At 38.0% G+C, this 19,377-nt stretch overlaps 1 protein-coding gene across 1 annotated transcript in view; it reads left to right on the plus strand.

Moving 5' to 3' along the window:
* The window catches only part of TJP2 (tight junction protein 2), an 87,588-nt gene that overhangs the window by 64,220 nt on the left and 3,991 nt on the right, over positions 1-19,377 (plus strand). The window contains exons 5-22 of the mRNA XM_015823654.1: positions 461-563; positions 3,155-3,713; positions 5,257-5,360; positions 5,508-5,661; positions 7,333-7,444; positions 7,533-7,666; positions 9,062-9,128; positions 10,530-10,680; positions 11,276-11,384; positions 12,004-12,214; positions 13,285-13,472; positions 14,284-14,379; positions 15,212-15,291; positions 15,415-15,625; positions 16,442-16,542; positions 17,462-17,668; positions 17,919-18,029; positions 18,734-19,066. Coding sequence (XP_015679140.1) covers positions 461-563; positions 3,155-3,713; positions 5,257-5,360; positions 5,508-5,661; positions 7,333-7,444; positions 7,533-7,666; positions 9,062-9,128; positions 10,530-10,680; positions 11,276-11,384; positions 12,004-12,214; positions 13,285-13,472; positions 14,284-14,379; positions 15,212-15,291; positions 15,415-15,625; positions 16,442-16,542; positions 17,462-17,668; positions 17,919-18,029; positions 18,734-19,066 — 3,031 coding nt within the window. The remainder of the gene's footprint in view (positions 1-460; positions 564-3,154; positions 3,714-5,256; positions 5,361-5,507; positions 5,662-7,332; positions 7,445-7,532; positions 7,667-9,061; positions 9,129-10,529; positions 10,681-11,275; positions 11,385-12,003; positions 12,215-13,284; positions 13,473-14,283; positions 14,380-15,211; positions 15,292-15,414; positions 15,626-16,441; positions 16,543-17,461; positions 17,669-17,918; positions 18,030-18,733; positions 19,067-19,377) is intronic.

The raw sequence follows: 19,377 nt of genomic DNA on the forward strand, positions 1-19,377 counted from the left end.
CGCTTTAAAGGTGGTAACTAACACCTTAAAGCGCACCCGGAAGGCCACTGGCAACCAGTGCAGCTCGCGCAGCAGCGGTGTTACATGGGAGTGACGAGTCCCTCCCAACACCGCCCGCGCGGCCGCATTCTGGACCAGTTGAAGCCTCCGGGTGCTCCTCAAAGGGAGCCCCATGTAGAGGGCATTACAGTAGTCCAGGATCAGTGTAATTCTGCTGTAGGTCCGCATGCCCAGTACAGAAGAAAAATTTTACACACTTTCTCTATAGTGTTTCTTGGGTATTAAAGGCCAAAGGGGACGATCTGAGGGTAATACAGGAGTAAACAGCTGCATGGGGTCTTTTCCTATATGGACACTTGCATTTGTGGCAGAATTTGGCAGATCCCGGTATTTTCAATCAGAATAGAATTAATGTTCGTCTTATTTTTTAAAAAAATTAATTGCTCACTTTTTTCCCCAGAGAGAATGACAGAGTGATGATGGTTAATGGCACACCCATGGAAAATGTGGCCCATGCATTTGCTGTGCAGCAACTAAGAAAAAGTGGGAAAATGGCCGTCATTGTAAGTTTATCATGGTTTATTTATTTATTTGCGACAGAGAGAGCTTCAGTTTGGCCTAGCGGTTAAGGTGATAGCGTCGAAACCAGGAAACTCTGAGTTCTAGTCCTACCTTAGGCCTGAAAGCCTTGTGAGTGACTTTGGGCCAGTCACTCTTCCTCAGCCCATCTCACAGAGCTGTTATAGTGAAGAAAATAGGAGGAGAAAGGAGGATTATGTACATTCACTGCCTTGAGTTTAATTATAAAGTAATAAAAATGGAATAAAAATCTAATACATAAATAAAAGCTGTGCAGGACTGAAAGATAAGATGATAAGATAACCTTTATTGTCATTTTTTTTTTATTGTGGGCACAACGGCACACATCAAAAATGAAATTTAGTTGCCCCGTCTCAAAGTGAAATACATACATGACACACATCGAAACATGCTGTATACAACATATGTATAAACCCACTCCCCTACATATACATAACAAATAAACATTAAATACTGTCCATCTTGAATATAGAATGGAAGTAGGAAGCTTGAGAGTTCACAAGGTTAATGCTGTATGGAGTGAAACTATGGTTGAATCTGCATACAACCATGTATTCATGGAGAAATATGAGTGTTGGCAGACGTCGACCAAGGTTTCATAAGTTTTTACGTCTCATACATTTAGTCCTGTGTCCGTATCAAACGAAGACAATTGATAAGAAACTAAACAGGACACAAATTTGAAAAGGATCGTCTTGACCCTTTCCCGACACCAGGAGTCTTTTAGGTAGTGGTTAACCAGTTTCGTTCTAACCCGTTAAATTACACAACATGTGTCAGACAAAAGGGTAAGAGGGTATTTTAAAGATCCTCTGGCCTTTCTTCAAATATTTAAAAGTACAAATTATTTTTCTTTGCTGGAATAGAAAATCACATGGAGGCTACAATAGTGTTCCTTCTTTTTCTCCTTTTTTATAATCACTCAGCATGATTTTATTTTATTATTAACTACTTTACAGTATTAATATTTTCTCCCTAAAGCAGGGGTGGGGAACTATGGCCCTTTTATGACTTGTGGACTTCAACTTCCAGAATGCTAGCTCAGGAATTCTGGGAGTTAAAGTCCACAAGTCATAAAGGGGCCATAATTCCCCACCTCTACTAAGGTTTGAAGAAGAGTATCCACAAAATTCAGGATTTCCATGAGACTGATTCTAATATGTGTTGGTGTTGGGAGACATAATGACTTCAGATCAGTCTTAGAATAGATGATCAAATATATAAAAAGTAATCTTTCCATTATGGTCTGCAATGAGTTCTATGAAATTTGAAATTATCTGTATTTGTTTGCCTATCTATTTCGGTTCAGTAAAATCTGCCATTTTGTATATTTATTGTTTTTCATGGCGGGCTGGGGAATTTTGGGAGTTAAAGCCCACAAGTCTTAAAGTCCACAAGTCTTAAAGGTTGGATACCATTGATTTAATCCCAGAATGAAGGCTTCAGTCTAGACCAGTGTTTCTAAACCTCAGTAACAATAAAATCAGTGGACTCCAACTCCCAGAACTGCCTGGGGAATTCTGGGAATTGAAATCTTTAAAGTCACTGAGACTGAGAAATAGATTTCAGACAAAAAACAGAGTACCTATTCTATTGCTGCCTTTTACCTGAAAATACGATCAGCCACTGTACCAGGTTGGAATGGAGTGTGTTTTTTAAGTGCAATATAAACCCAGCTGTTCTGACTTGCAAATCGGGGCTTACAACTTAACATAATGTATGAATCCAGCCTTTGTCACTAAAGCTATGGAAAAATTAATATCTTGCTGCATGTGGGGACTTCAGAAGAGTCTACTATATTCAAGTATAAAATACCCAATCCTGGGAAAATGAATCATGTGAAAATAAGCAAACCTTCGAAATGGAAGAAGATAGAAGGGTTTTTTGTTGTATTATTTCGGAATGTTCCTGTTATTGATAAAGCACTTGCAGATGTAGTTCATTCCAGACATAAAAGGAATTTATTGAATGGGCTACCCAGTATTGCACTGATAATTTGGGGAACTACTACTGGTGATTTTGACATTTTGTGTGAATTAGCCATAGGCTAAGAAAATCAAATTTGGGCAGGTGCTATGCAACATTGCATCCAAATTTGGCTTATTTGTGCTAGATTTTTGAAAATGGACTACAGCAGTCCTCAACGTATGGCCACAGTGATACCAGAACATCTGTTGCTAAGCAATGCACTCATTAAGTGAGTCAGGCCTGATTTTATAACCTTTTTCTCATGGTCGTTAAATGAATCATGCAATCATTAAGCGAATCCAGCTTCCCCCATCTTCTTTGCTTGTTGGAAGCCTTCTGGGAAGATCGCAAATGGCAATCGTGTAACCCCGGGGACACTACAGCCATACATGCTGGTTGCCAACCACCCAAATTTTGATCACACAACTATGGGGACAATGCAGCAAATGTAAATGTCTCCTTTTCCACCAGCACCATAATAACTTCGAATGATCGTTAGGCGAATGTTTGTAAGTCAAGGACTACCTGTATAAAATGGTTGACTTGTTTTTAAAAAGGCAGCCTTGTTCTTCTATCCTGTAAATAGGTGGTGAAAAGACCACGTAAGGTACAAGTCCCTGTAGTTCAACGAAGCCCGTCCCTCGACTATGACTACAGAGCTTTTGAAGCCCTGGATGATCATGCAGAGTTTGACGGTCGAAGCACTCGAAGCGGCTACAGTGAAAAGAGTTGGCACAGTGGAAATGCAGGCCGTAGCCAGAGCTGGGGAGACAATCTTGACAGGGGCTACAGAGTGGCCCTCGATAAAGGGCGCAGCCAAAGCAGAGAACGCAGCTTCAGTCGGGACCGAAGCCGGGGCCGGAGCGTGGATAGAGAGAGAAGCTTGGACCGTGAATACCAACGACCCCGAAGCAGAGGGCGGAGCGTTGATCGATTCGATACCTATGACTATGGGTATGATGGAGGCAGGAGTCTACCAAGAGATTATGACTGGCGATCTCGTCCTGACCCTCAGCGTGGGAGGGAAACCAAGAGTGGTAGCAGAGATAGGCTGAGTACCCACAGTCCCACCTCTGACCCGCACGACTGCAGAAAACAGGAAGAGCCTGTTAGTATTCTTCTCACAAAAAGCAAAGCCAACGAAGGCAAGTTCTAAAGTACAGGGTTGCCAGTGGGGGGCAGTAGTGTGCCTGGTGATGTGTTCCTTATCCTTCCTCTATCTAGTTTTATAGGAATCTAGCAGGCTACAGAGTGGACCTCAGTCATGACAAGTATTTCTACCAATGTCTATGGCCATTTGTAGATCCTAAATGTTTTCATAGAAAATAAAACAGTGGATAGCTGTTGCCCCGCTGATCTTTGATCAGCTATATCCAATCCTGCAACCATTTTACCTGAAGGCTCATATTGGGCTCTCAAATTTCCAAATGTGCTTCCTGACTCCAAAAATGTAGGCATTTCCAGGATATAGGATATTCATTCATTGGTGTTGAACCATTGTAAAGTGCCTAAATATTTTAAACTTTAATTTGCAGTTTTGTTTACAGAAGCGAGTAAAGAGCAACCAGATAGATATATAACTTTCCCAGTGGTGGGATTCAGTCAGTTCGCACCACTTCAGCAGAACCAGTAGCTAATTTTTTGTTGCCCAGGCCCAGAATGGACTTCCGGAAGCGGCATCCACACAAGAGAACCGGTTGTTCACATATTTGAGTCCCACCACTGAACTTTCCCCTTTGAGCCTTGGAAGTATTTCTAGGTGGTTTTTGGAAAAAAAAACTCTTGCACTTTTCAAGATTTTGCCAGCGATTGTTTATATATTTGGAACCCTCTTAAAGCTGAGAGTCAGAAGATTGCTTTAATTTTAAATGACTTGCTGTATTACAGGGCAAGCATCAAACAATTTTTCTCAGTTTATATGCAATAAATAGTGTCTATGTCCCTCAAGTACCCACCCATCCAGTTATCTCTGGAGTATACCCAGAGGCACCGAGAAGCCAGGTTTTTAGGTGGAAAGGTTGAAAATGCCTAAAGAAAAGGTAATTTAGAGGCAGTGTGATAGTCATCATCAAATACATGAAGTAACTGCCATATAAATTTATTTTCTGTACTTTGGAGAGATTAAGAACTGAACTGTAGGCTCACATTTACAAGAAAATGCATATAACAAAACCATCTCGTGGGAAAGATGGCTTCTGATAATAGAAACAGCTGATAATGGCATAAACAACCTGAATAGGCAAGCTAACTTTTGTTCATCAAACATTTTTGAACAAAGGTTCAATGGAATGTATTCTCCTGCATTAGAAGGTTAGATTAGATGATCTTTGTGATACAATCCCATACTCAAATTCTGTCTGAATTTCAATATATGATAGCTCGTTGCAATGTTGAAAGTTCATAAGGTACTATACAGTAAATTGTGCCTATGCAAATTGTTTTTTGAGTATAATCTGCCAACTATATGTGGTGCTTGAATTATGATAGTTAACCTGTTTGTGAGCCAGAATAGCCAAATTTAATTGGTAGACTATTTTTGATTTTATGGATCATAAATTACACCATTGGTCTATAATGTGCAGATTGCAGGACAAAAAACTGATAGAGCTTTCTTAGAAGCAAAAGTTGGAAATCGCTAGTATGCAATTCGACAAATTGCAAAACTCTGTCTTCTTGTTCCTCTTGCAGAATATGGTTTGCGGCTTGGAAGTCAGATTTTTATCAAAGAAATGACTGGTACTGGCCTGGCAACAAAGGATGGCAATTTGCACGAAGGAGACATCATTCTCAAAGTATGTCATTGTACAAAAAAAATTAATTTCTTAACGGGGATGTAAAAATATCCTTGTGGTTGTTGTTTTAATTGCCTGTTTGCAAATACTGGGCGGAAACTCTTTGAACTTCAGATATAAATCAATCTGCTTGTTTTACACATTCAGATCAATGGTACAGTGACAGAGAATATGTCCTTATCAGATGCTAGAAAACTGATTGAGAAATCAAGAGGAAAACTCCAATTGGTTGTTTTGAGAGACAGAAGACAAACTCTAATTAACATTCCTACCATGCAGGACAGCGAGTCAGAAATGGAAGGTAAGAGGTTGAAGGCAAAGACAGATAACACTTTTTAAACTGTTAAAACTGTTTTAATGATTTTCAAAAGAGTTGTGAGCAACATCTACATGTAGTATGTTGCATCTTAAATAGATCTATAAATGTATCCAAATGCAAAACCTTTGTGTTTGTTGTGTGGAAAAACAACAACAGACTCTCAACTGATCTGAAGCATAACCAGATTTTTGAGGCAAGGGATGTGAGCACATTTCTGGGCTTGTCTCTCAAGCTTAAGACAATAATGAGCTAGGAATCGGCCATGGAATATATATGCTTCATATCACGTTCTGTTTTTCCAAGTTCGTAGCTTCCATCCTTGATACTGGAGAGGCAAATATCTCTAATAAGCCTTCTGTCTATCCCATGCTATTTCATGGGTGCTAGTTTTCCTCCATTTTCACATACGCAGTAATCGTTGGCAGGAATTCATGGCTCAAGCAGACAATATCAGGCATACCTTACTCAGTTTTCCTGAAACAGCTAGTGTCCCCTTGAAGTAAATAGGTCCTTTTCACTTGTTTTGAAAGCAGGGCTAGAAAAATCTGAGGTTGCTTCTGGTGATAGGAAGTATTTTCTTCCTAGTGCTGAGGTCACCCTCATAATTTCTTCAGCCTCAGAGGGCCTCTGAGAGAAAAGAAGACTGGTGACATTACAATGTCTCTATAACAGATGGGATTTATCAGGTTTGGTTTGCTTTTGATGGGCATTAAAGCAAAAGGAATGCCTTAAAGCAGAGGTCCCTAACCTGTACTACAGCCCATTGGGAACCAGGCCGCACAAGCGCTGGGTGAGCAGGTCAGTGCACGAAATTTCATTTGCGCAAGCAATGGACACGCACGCTTACGCGCAAAGCTCCATTTGCGCTGAACCATCCCCTCCACATACACCCCACTGCCAGCGCTGGCACTGGTCCACAGAGCTGGAAAGGTTGGGGACCACTGCCTTAAAGTTTAAAGGAAATTAAGTGTTTTAAGGTGCCAGGTGAGTGCTATAAAGTTTAAAAGTATAAATCTTTCCCCTTAATTCTCCAAAATCCTGATTTCTGGGCCAAAACAGTCCTAGGGGCTACATGTGGCATGTATCCCCAGATTGTGCATATTTGAAGAGACCTTACTTCTGCCTGCCTTTGGATATATGCCAGAACATCAAGAGATTGGTATCTATTCTGGCCTAAGGCTTCAAGAGAAGAATGCTGCCTTCCTGCTCTAGTGACTTCCGAGATAACTACACAATGAGAAGTGACAATCTGATATTTCCATTTCCCTGCAAGCTACTACCACAGCAGCTTTCAAGCAACTGGTCATAATTTTTATGCCAACCCTAAAGATTGCCACAGATTATTTTTTTTCAAAGGCTTCATCTGAACGAGGCTTGTTGAATGACATCCTTCAAAGAAAAGCTAAGAAATCTCTATCCCAAGTTTAGATCTGTTTGGTAATCAAAGTTAATATGGTTTAATTTTCTGCCTGGAGGGCTTAGTTTTCTAGTTGGAGTACCTTGTAGCATCAGCTTTCTTTAATTTCAGAAAGCATTTTTTTTGCTGTCAGTGTTTAAAAGAAGAAAGCCTTTGATTATGCATACACGTCCGCAAATGTTAAAATTACAGACGGCGGTAACTTTTCCAGACTCTGCACTATGTTCTGCCAACAGATATTTCAGAAATAGAGTCAAACCGATCTTGCTCACCTCAGGATGACCGAAGACTGCATCATTCTGATGTGGAATACCATTCTTCAAATGAAAAGCTAAAGGAAAAATTGAGGTGAGATGTATACCATATTGGCATTTACTTTTTGTTATCTCACAGAAGCTTTGATTTGTTTTTAATAGTGTCTGATTTTTGTATTAAGTGCAAAAGAAGACCCAGCCAATAGACTTTCCAAAATGGGAGCAATGCCCACTCCTTTTCGATCAACTGTGGATTCCACAGCCGCTTTAATACCGGAGACAAATAGTCAAGTGAAGTACCAAGACGATCTGCCAGGTTAGTGCTGCTTTCTTTTGAGATCCTTTGGATTCAGTAACAAGACATCCTGGTTTCCATTATGTAGTTACACAATTTGATTAATGATTCATAGGATCGAATAATAAGAGTCCACTTTCCTCCTGCTTCAGGCAATTAAACCCCCTAACCTATTCTCACAAGTTGGATTCCTTCAACGCAAAAATCCACAGCCAATCAGATCATTTTAATGTATTTATTTATATTGTGTTGTTAATATCGTTATCTATCATTATCAATGATTGCCCACTCGAACAGGCTCTGGGTGGCTTACAGTAGGGGACCCAGCCTCCAGGCTGTGGACTGACACTGGTCTGCGGCCTGCCACACACAAGTGAGTGAAGCCCTCTCCGTGCATGTGTGGGACCAGGCATAACCACAGTTATAAAAAAAATGATAGGGGCTTCATAACATATCTGCTCCAGTCCTAGGAACAGAGGTAAGTCTTCTGGAACCCCAGAAGAGTTGGTACCTTATGTACCTATGTGGCGGATGCTGTTGAGAGGGCAAGGGCAGTGACAAAGAAAGCATGTTTTCTCAGTCCCACAAGAGGAGAATATTAAGTTGAGGAGATCACACCTACTGTGCCCAAATGTACTGGGTGGGAAGCAACAATTGGAGATAATTTAATAATTTACATAATTTTACATAATTTATGGAGTAGCATGCTGAGTGCCCAGTCGATAATGGCTTATCTAACAAAATTTGACTAATAAACTATGGTTTATCATATTTGATGACACATGCTAGAAATTTTTTGAAGAAAGAGTCTGCAACTGAAGGAAAGAAAGTTATTATTAAAGCAAAAGAGCATTAAGTAAAATTAATATTGATCTGGTACAGATATGTTAAGCCAAAATATAGATAATTTGGTTTTGCCTTAATATAGTCTGTAAACCCAGTCAATTGTGTTTTATCAATAAACTGTGGTTAATAAAAATGTACTAGTCTTAATATGCAAACCAATTTATATAGTGGTTTATAGTAGAATAGAATATACTTTTGAAATTTCCTTTGAGATATTAAGGCACACGACATTAAATGTTGTTGAATAAGAACACTGGATGGGTGCCATAGGTTTTGTTTGTATAGATGTGCTATAGGATTCTGATTTTGCTGCATTTTTGGAAATGACTGCAAATAGAGAAATATTCTACTTTGTAGCATTGCATACTTGGCAAATAAAATTTTAGCAATAGTGTATGTTATCTTATACATTCTATATTTACTGGGAGCAAGGACACAGATATTAATACGGATTATTTTAAGTAAAACGTACTGAATTTCTGATATATCATTTTTTATTATTGAGGACTAAAATAGAAGCAGATTCTAAATTTGTTTTTATTTATCTCTCTATATACATACATAATACAGTTGTACATTCAAAACCAGCAACAAGAGTATTTCTTCAGCCAAGTCCTGAGGATCAAGCAATATATGGGTATAACCTTTTAACTTTTATGAGTATTGTTTTGATTTCTTATAAACCTTGCAAGTATAAAACGGCAGTTCTAATTTCGCCAGAAGTGTTTTGAAACTGTTCTTATTATACTGAACTCAAAACAGTTCTAAATATGCTTAAAATGCTTCTGGTCATGTCAGGATGTTTCTAGTAAGATTGAAACGAGTGATTCTGCAATCAGAACACGAGTTTCAAACTTGAAAGAGGATTAGAGTGGAAGGAATATAAATGAAAAAATATTCCTTTTCACCCTTATGTGTCTTTCTTGATCTCAGGTCCTCTACTAGAGGCCTGGGAGTTTGAGGGTTCTGTCAGAATCCTAGCATTGCATTTTTCTGTACAGAGAGCTCTGATGTTCCAGGAATCTGTTGAAACCACTCTCCCAGCTTAGAAATCGCAGCCCGGAGTGCCACTCCTGCAACCATTTTGGCCTTTACTTTCCACATCTTCTCTAGTTCCTCCTTCAGGCCTTGGTACTTCTCCAACTTCTCATACTCCTTTTTCCTATTGTTGCTGTCATTCAGCACTATTACTTTCGCTGTCTTTTGGTCCTTTTCTACTATCACCGTGTCTGGTTGATTGGCCAGTACCTGTCTGTCCTTCTTAAGTTCTGATCTTAACTTCTTATTGTCCTTGATCTGTGTAATCTGTCATCTAGATTTGGGAGGGTCTGGCCCATATACTATGCAGAAGTTCGCGAGGGTTGACTGTTGCTAGTTTACCCGTGATCCTATGCCACATATCAATTGCCATGCTCTCTAATGGAGAAGGTGGCAGTGTTATTCCACCTTCAGGAGTTGGCTGCACCTTCTGGAACTTTCCGCAAATAATGAGAACAGTTTCGTCTTTACTATGTTGAATCATTGGCTTATTAGCTGCTTCTCAGTTAGTGTGGATGTTGTTTTTTTGTCCATTCATAGTTCCCTCATACATTTCATATCCCCTTTCATTAGGACTAATATTGTAGTAGCATTTCATCAATTCCAGAGTCTCTTATCTCATCCATGTATAGTTTGTTCCAGTAGCCCACTTGTCAGATTATTCTGGTTCCCAGCATCTGTTGCAGACCTTGTTAACCTGGGTAACATCCAAACCCAGGATATGTGTCACTCATATCTAAGGTAGGCAGGTGAAGCAATAGGGTTTTTGCCCAAGAACCCCTACTGGTAAGGTAAGTACCAGCTGGGAGTTGAACCCCAGTCTACCGTATCAAAGGCAGCACTCTAACCACTACACTTTCCACTGGCTTGTGAATTCTGGGAGTTGAAATCCATATATCTTAAACTTGCTAAGATTGAAAAACCCTGCTATGGAAATTATTTATAGCCTATTATATTTTAAACTGAAATAAATAACATCCATTGTTTTCTCTTTTTTAAGTCCTGATACAAAAATGGTGCAGTTCAGGAAAGCAGATAGTGTGGGTCTCCGGCTGGCTGGTGGGAATGATGTAGGAATATTTGTTGCTGGAATTCAAGAAGGGACCTCAGCGGAACAGGAAGGCCTACAGGAGGGAGATCAAATTCTTAAGGTTTGCATGCAGAATTATTTTCCATTTAAAATCTATTATTTTAAGCAACTTAACTGAAAAAATATCCCTGATGTTTATAATTATGAGAACAATTCTGAAATTTTCTTTTAGGAAGTCTGTTTAGTGGTATGGCTGAGATAAATATACATTTTATTTTCTTTCAATTTTTTTATGAAAGAAAAAAAATCCCCTTGTCCCAAAAATTACTTTGCCTTTCTGTGCTCTCCATTATAATTAACAGATTATAATCTATCAATTAATGTCAGTATTTCTGAATAGCCTGGCTTAAATGTAGGACTTTGTTTTTAAGGAAAGCAGGGTGACTAACGTTGGTTGTGATTTCCAATATTATAATAGGATATGTGAAATCATTCAGGTAAATTCCCTATTTTTCTGTAGGCTTCTTCAGTTCTTGTGCCTTACAGATGTACGTAATTCTCATTACAAATCGATGCACCTGCTTAGTGAAAGCTACAATAATATAAAACATAAACCACTAAAAAAGTATTGTATGGTTACCTAAAATTGCATTATATAGTGATTTTAAAAAAACTGAAACGAAATCCTAAAGCTGAATATGGTTCCTTTGCACCAGGTAAACGGTCAAGATTTCAGAGGTATTATACGAGAGGATGCTGTTCTCTGCCTGTTAGAAATTCCTAAAGGTGATATCGTGACAATTTTGGCTCAGAGCAAATATGAGGGTACGTATGATGAATATGTAATTTGTAAAAGAATAACATGTTTCTAATGTGCTGCTTTGTTTAATACATTTTCTTGTTTTATCTTTTGCTCTGTTTATATCTACTGATGTTTATCATATTGTTAGAAATGTTTATTAGTTAAAATAATGTATTTTTTCTGATAAATATTCAAGTTTTTAAGATAGCTAAGTAGATCACTGGTTCTTTGTTAATTTGCATAGTGGTTGAAAGTATTATTTACCTCCGTGTTAAAAAGAGATATCTCCAATTTTTGAAGCTACAAAAATGTCCAGTGATCAAAAACATATTATTATTATTGGTTAGCAAAACCAACTTCTTTGTTTACATTATTGCTATGATAAATTTACAGAAAATGTCTGTTAATATATATGATTCCTTATAAAATATGAGCCATTGATAGTAGGATATAGCATGTTGAAATTCAGAAATTGATTTCTGTGTAATATATAGAAAAATAGTCCTGTGTGAAAAGTGATATAAATGCATTTTCTATTCTTCTGTATCTATGGCTCTTAGGTATTTATTTGATGGAAGCAAATAATAATAATTAGGGTTTTTCTTGCATCTGTTCCTTCCTTCTCCACCCCCCAACCCCCAGTTTATAGAGACATAATGGCTTGTGGTAGAGGGGATTCTTTCTTCATAAGGACCCACTTTGAATGTGAAAAAGAAACTCCACAGAGCTTGGCTTTCACCAGGGGTGATGTCTTCCGTGTGGTTGATACACTGTATGATGGGAAGCTGGGCCATTGGTTGGCAGTGAGAATTGACAGTGAATTAGAGAAAGGGTTGATTCCGAATAAAAGCAGGTATGTTACTCTCCTGTAAATGTAACATGGGATACCTTACCTTTATTCCATCACACTATGATGATATATCTAGTTGATGCTTGTTCTTAGTGATTATGTAGATTGTATAGATTTCTCCAGGATGACTGTCCTTCAGACCTGGTCCTTCAAGCTTCCAACTGGTGCAACCCATTTTTGCTGTAATTTAGTCCATTGTTCCTCTTATTCAAGGATCTGGGTGTTTACATAATGTGTCTAAAATCTGTCCTTGAGTTACAACCCTGAATTGACTTATTCTATGATTGATTGATTTTTCTTGGCTAGCCTTAGTATTCTCAGGAGCCTTCTGCAACATCAAATATCAAAAGCATGAATACTTTTTAATCCTGCTTCTTCAAAGTCTAGATTTCTCATCTGTGAACTTTGAAAGGAAGAACAAAGATTCTAGTGTTTATAGCTATGGACTGGTCATTGCATCAGAATAACTTGCCCAAGGCTTTCATTGCTACCTTGCTAAGTGCTAGTCTGCAGAGTGTTTTTTGATCATCCCTCTGAAGTTTCATTTAAATCAAGTTTGATGTACAAATAGATGTAGGTAGACCTAGATCAGGGGTAGGCAACCTCGGCTCTTTTATGACTGGTGGACTTCAACTCCCAGAATTCCTGAGCCAGCATGGCTGGCTCAGGAATTCTGGGAGTTGAAGTCCACCAGTCATAAAAGAGCCGAGGTTGCCTACCCCTGACCTAGATCCACCAGGACCAAGGAATAATTTTTAGCCCTGTTCCGAGAAGGGTACACCCTTATCTGTTCCTATTCAAATGAATTGCAAAGATGGACTAATGTAATATAGGGGCTAGGAAAGCTCCTGTGGACACTTATGAGAAGGCCTCAGCTCCAAGGATTGGCATTATAGCCATCAGCACATATATGAAGACTTACTTTTTAAGTTCCGATGACAATGTTAGGGACTTAATTGTTCAAATCTTTTAAATCAGATTCTTTTTTAAAACTTGGAAATTAGTTCCATTTGATCTTAGCTGTATTTCCATTGTTGGCTTTTGAAAAATGGAGCAAATGTTCTCCCTTTCAGGGCTGAACAGTTGGCCAGTGTTCAGAATGCTCAGAGGGATGGTTCCAGTGATAGGGCTGACTTCTGGCGGATGCGCGGCCAGCGGTCAGGAATGAAAAAGAATCTGAAGAAGAGCCGAGAAGATCTAACAGCAATTTCATCTGTTGGCACAAAATTTCCAGCCTATGAGAGGGTTATACTCAGGGAAGGTGAGTGAGGGACTACATTTAAGAACTGGGAACCTACGTCCTTATTTATAAAATATAGATACTTCATTTGGGGAGGGGGGAAATGTTAAAAAAATAGAATTCTTCAGTTTTGTCTCTATACCGCTGGTCAGCAACTATGGCAACCTTATGACCTGTGGACTTCAACTCCCAGAATTCCTCAGCCAGTCATGGGCACTGAAGAAATTGCCCCCATCAGAAGTTTTGATTTTTAGATACTGTATACAGGAAAGGATAACTTCTTTGATGGTTCCTAGGCATTAGGAAAGTGCCATTTCTCTTACCCTTTCTTATTACAAAATGATAAGAGTTTTGGAGTCTGTAACATCTCAAATGACTTCATCAAGAGCTCAGTTTGTGTTGAAACCTGGCTTACAAATTTCTTTTTAATTCCTGTAGGAAGCTGGTCTTAATGACTGTAAACTTTCCCTTGTAAAGAGAAATGTTTACATATAAATTATGGTAGGTATCCAATTTACAGACAATAGATGTTAGCCAATTATGTTCCCCTGTTGAAATTACTTTCACCAAGACAATGGAAGAAGGCAATTTTGCTTTCCTCTCTTGCCTCCATATACTGTGAAAATTGTTTCAATAGTCTTGGGGAATCCTCTAAAACAATGGGTATGTAGCGAGTAGCAAGATGAACGAGAGAAGAATAATGTGTTGTTATATGAGCAGAATCCATTGATGCAGCACTGGACTTTTTCCTCTAATGACAATAAACCTTAAATGATTAGTTTTTCACTTTCATCTTTTAATCATGGTAATGAACTACATGTTTTCTTTGCAGCTGGTTTTAGGAGGCCAGTGGTGATATTTGGTCCTATTGCAGACATTGCGATGGAGATGTTGTGTAATGAGTTGCCAGAGCTATATCAGCCTGCCAGTGAGTGACTTCATGCTTGTTATTAATGGAACAAAAATAATACATCAGATAATTATAAAGTAATGGCAATGAAATAGATAAGAAAAAACAATGTCTTAGACTATCTCTCCCCCAAATACTTTTAAGAATGTACAGTTTCAAAGAATTTCTTGGAACTCGGCTATGAGATTTGTAAGAAATAGACTGGGAAGTTTTAAAAAAATCTGAAGAAGGGAATGTCAACTGCTTCTTGGCCATTTCTGACAGACTGATGGCAAGAAAACTACATGAGTCTGTCCAAGAGTAATGTCAACAGCTGAACTTGAACAAAAGTTAAGGAGGTTTTTATTTTTAATGGCTCGTTACCTTAGCACTGTAAAAGCCCTAGTCCTAGGGAATGATCTTTGGATAGAAAGCCATTACAGAAGAGACCCAACTTTTTATGTTCTTCCTGGAGTTTTCCCACAAGTTACTTAGCCAGCTTTCATTCTTAAGGCATGACTAGAACTCACAGTCTCCTGGTTTCTAGTCTGGTGTCTTAACCATTAAACTAAACTGGATTGCAGTAGTCATAAATGAGAAAAGTAATTCATAAACTTGTCAAAGTAAGGAATTTAATTTTGGGCACATGAGCAAAACCTCTGGCACAGATTTTATTGGTGAAGTGATACTAATTAAGACATTCCTGATCTAAAACGATTAAGAGCTTTTAAGATTGATATTGGAACTTTGAACAATAATATGTATTACTTTTAGATTTTTCTATTCAGGCAGCCAAGTTGAAAACTCTGCTAACGTTACCTCCTAAAACAAACCTTAAATATATGATAAAACTAGCATATTACTCTTTCAGAAACTGAACCAAAAGACGCAGGTTCGGAGAAGTCCACCGGTGTAGTACGTTTGAACACTGTGAGACAGATTATTGAACAGGTATATTTTTCCTTTTGTATCCTTTCCATTAGAATAATAGTAGTAGACCATATTAAAAATACTGCTATGTTTTTCTTCCCTTTCCTACAAGCATAAACTCAATATTGCACTTTTCTTGTACAGGACAAGCATGCTTTGTTGGATGTGACTCCCAAAGCTGTGGATCTGTTAAACTATACTCAGTGGTTCCCAATTGTAGTATTTATCAACCCAGACAGCAAACAAGGGGTGAAAGTTATGAGGCAAAGGCTAATTCCTACATCCAACAAGAGTGCACGGAAGCTTTATGATCAAGCAAATAAGTTGAAGAAGACATGTTTCCATCTTTTTACAGGTGCATAAAACTATCACTTGTTTGCTGTGAAAGCATCTGTTGGTGTATAGAGTAAATGTTATGTGACTGCCATACAGGAAATGTCATAGTGTATTCAACAATCAAACTCCAAATTCTGTTGAATACACAAGTTTTGGGTAGATAATATTTCTGTTGGAATTCAGACAAAAGCAATATGTTTATACATAAGTACGGTAACTTTAATAGTTTTGGAAAAATATTCCAATTATAGGAAAGCAAAAATATTCTAATTATAGGAAGGTTTAAGCAGTGGAATAAGCTAATCAAGAGTTCCTAGCCTTTCCCAGAAAGCTTGGTCCAAATAGCTCAAATGGGTCACAGTATTAAATGAACTAATAGAAGTATTCTGATTATATGCACACAACATATTGTTTGTTCTTCTAAGCTATATTTAAGAGTTCAGTAGGGGAGTTACTGAGAAAAGTGTCTGTTATGGTTATAAACTACAAGTGTGAGAAGAAGAAATCAGTAGTAAAGTAGAAACAATGATTTATTTCAAATAGGATATGTTTCTTAAGTAGGACCAAAGCATACAGGAAGAATGGTATAATTAAGTATATTATCCATTCTTGATCACTAATGTTCTCATTTTTACTTTTACATTGATTGAATGCTGTGCTATTGTTTTACTCTGCTTTTAAATATTAAGCATCTCCTCACAGACTTATAGTAACTAGCGAGGTAATTAACAGGTGGAGAAAAGCAGTAATCTTGTTCTATTGAAAAATCATTCAAGTAAGATAATGAAATGTTTGGCAGTAATGATTTGCTAATCCAACAATTCTATTTCTGCAGCTACCATTGATCTAAATTCAGCCAATGATGGTTGGTATGGCAGTCTTAAAGATGCTATTCAGCAACAACAAAATGAAGCAGTATGGGTTTCAGAAGGAAAGGTATGTGCTCACGTCCTTTTGGTTTGTGCATGTGTGTTCACCTGGAACACGGATCAAGAGTCTTTGAGAGGAAAGGCTTTATGTGTAGAGGAATTTCTTCTTTATATGTGCACAGAAGTCTCCTTGTTCAAAGTAAAGGTTGTTGAATTTAATTTCGTAGTTAAAAACTTAGCATTCTGATACTAATGGGCACTAAGGCATTCATGGAAACATATTCATGAGTCTTTCTCAGTACATTTACAGATCAATACAGGATTGCTAAATTTCACTGACTTTCATTGTTCAGATTGAAAATGCTGAAATCTTATGAGATGTAGCAGTGTCATTGGATTTTAGCCATTTTTTACCTTTTGGTTTTTAGGTAACATGCTATTGCATCAGGTTGTGTTGATGCCTTGAAAAGGTTGTCAGATTCTGGAGTATATCACTAATAAACGATGTATGGCTACTCTTTCTAGCATGTGACTTTACTTAAATATTTTTCATTCCATTTCCTACTGTGTTAAGTATAACAGTTGCCTAATACAAGTCCTTGTCTTATGACCACAATTGAGCCCACAATTGATCATAAGTCATTGTGGTAGTAAGTCAAGTCGCCATATGATTAAGACTCCATTTTACAACCATTTTTAAAATGGTCATTAGGTTAGTAAATGAATCACATAGTTCTAAGTCTGAATCCAGTTTATCTAATGGGCGTTGGGAGGCTGCACGCATTTGTAAATGCAGGCCATTTGCTAAGCACCTGAATTGCAATCACATGACTTCAAGTGGTGCAGCAATCATAACCTCAAGGATAGGTTGTAACTTTTCTGAATCCATTGTAACTTTGAATAGTCATTAAGCAATCAGTTGCAAGTCGAGGACTGCCTGTGTTCTGAGCCTCAAAAATCTCTTTACAAAACCCTCTTTTTTGCAGTTGGAAGGAATGGATGATGACATTGATGATCGTATGTCATACTTAACCGCCATGGGTGCTGACTATCTGAGCTGTGATAGTCGACTAATCAGCGACATGGAAGACACGGATGGGGAAGGTGGGGCTTACACAGATAATGAACTTGATGAGCCATACTATGAGCCAAGAGTTTCTTCTATCAGTCGGTCCTCTGAACCTGTGGAGGAGGTAAGAGGTTTCTTTTCTTCTTCTTTCAGAACTTTGCATTGGAAATACTGATGGATCGCATGTAATGAAAGAGAAGTCTGGAAAATAACTAGTGCCATTTCCAGATACTAATTAACGTTGTTTGCATTAATGTCTGGGATGCAAGAACTCGTGCGTCTTTTTACTGTCAGTTGCAAAACTGTAATTTCTCTTCACATGAAGCCAGAACTATGTGGATATATGCATCATGGTTATTATTACTTGCTTGTAGAGTCTAAGGAAATTTAGCCCTGAACCGAAAGCTCAGATGAGAAAAGCTGGGAGCAGGGAAGTTTTAAGGGACCCCAGTCCACCCCCAGCCTTCAAGCCTGAACCTCCAAAGGTAACATGAAAAATCTCTAAAGCTTGTGAGAATTGTTGATGTTTCTTCATTAATTACCAAAAACACAGGACTATAAAAAGTAAAGAAAAAAGAAATGGGAATAGTCTAAACCAGGTGCGTCCAACTTTGGCAACTTTAAGACTTGTGGACTTGATGATGATGATGTTATCCATTCAGTGTATTTTGGTGATTCTACGGGCCAGGTCTTTCCACATCCTTCGATCTTGAACTGTTGTGGACTTCAACTTCCAGAATTTCCAGAATTCTGGAAGTTGAAGTCCACTGGTTTTAAAGTTGCCAAGGTTGGACACCCCTGTTCTAAATCCTGAGCTGGGCAATACTTTTTGTAGAATAATGTCAGAGAAAATGTCCCAAAAGGGGGATTCATGCTATTGAATGGCCTGGAGGATTTAAAAGCTTGCAAATTTTTGTGGCATCTAGTTGGTCTGTTAAACATAGCCATCCATGGATCGTTGATTCATTTATTAAGAGTGTTTTAGTTACTTTTCAACATCTGTTCAACATCTAGCTTCAAATCTTGATGTGAAAATTAAGGGGGAAAAGTAGCTGTACACTTGTGTTTTGTTAACTAAAAATATCAGCTTTATAGGTTTATCAGTTTATTGAAACTGATCATTTCTAGACTGAATCTGTAATTTTTATGTAAAAAAAATCCACACTTACATTTATCTTTATGTTTACAGGCTAAGTTACAAAACAAAGAAGATCCGTATGATGTTCCTAAGAATTACGAACCCAGAACAAACAGCCCTAATGCAGCTAGCATTGAAAATTTGGGAGTACCAGCTAAAGTAGCTCCTCCCCCTATTGCCACGAAACCAAGCTTTGGCCGGCCTATATTGAAGTCTTCTCAACCAGTCATTCAACCTTCTGAAATGGAAGAAAAAGTGGGAGAAGTTGTAGTAGAAGAGAACACGCCTAAATCTGTGCTGGGGAAAGTTAAAATTTTTGAGAAAATGGATCACAAGGCCAGACTACAAAGAATGCAAGAAATGCAAGAAGCACAGAATGCCAGGGTATAAAATAATGATTCTCTTGGTCTTGTGCAAATGTTTTCTTTAAATAGTAAGAAAACTAGTGATACAGAATCAAATTAATAAAAAATATAATTCAAACAACAGTTTGGAGATACGGCAGATAGGATTTTTGAAAGCTTTTTCAGAAAAGTTTGGAAATGGAGTCCGAGAACTGCCAATTAAGAAAAAATGTAGAAAAATATTATCCTTTCTAGCACAATAGTCTCCATTTTTTATGTCATGCAGAAATCCATTTTATATCCAAAGCTCTAGGTCTAGTTATTTTTACATATTTTGTAAATAATCTTGAC

This window comes from Protobothrops mucrosquamatus, unplaced genomic scaffold, assembly GCF_001527695.2.
Source record: "Protobothrops mucrosquamatus isolate PMUCROS unplaced genomic scaffold, P.Mucros_1.0 scaffold1937, whole genome shotgun sequence".
NCBI classification, from domain to species: domain Eukaryota; kingdom Metazoa; phylum Chordata; class Lepidosauria; order Squamata; family Viperidae; genus Protobothrops; species Protobothrops mucrosquamatus.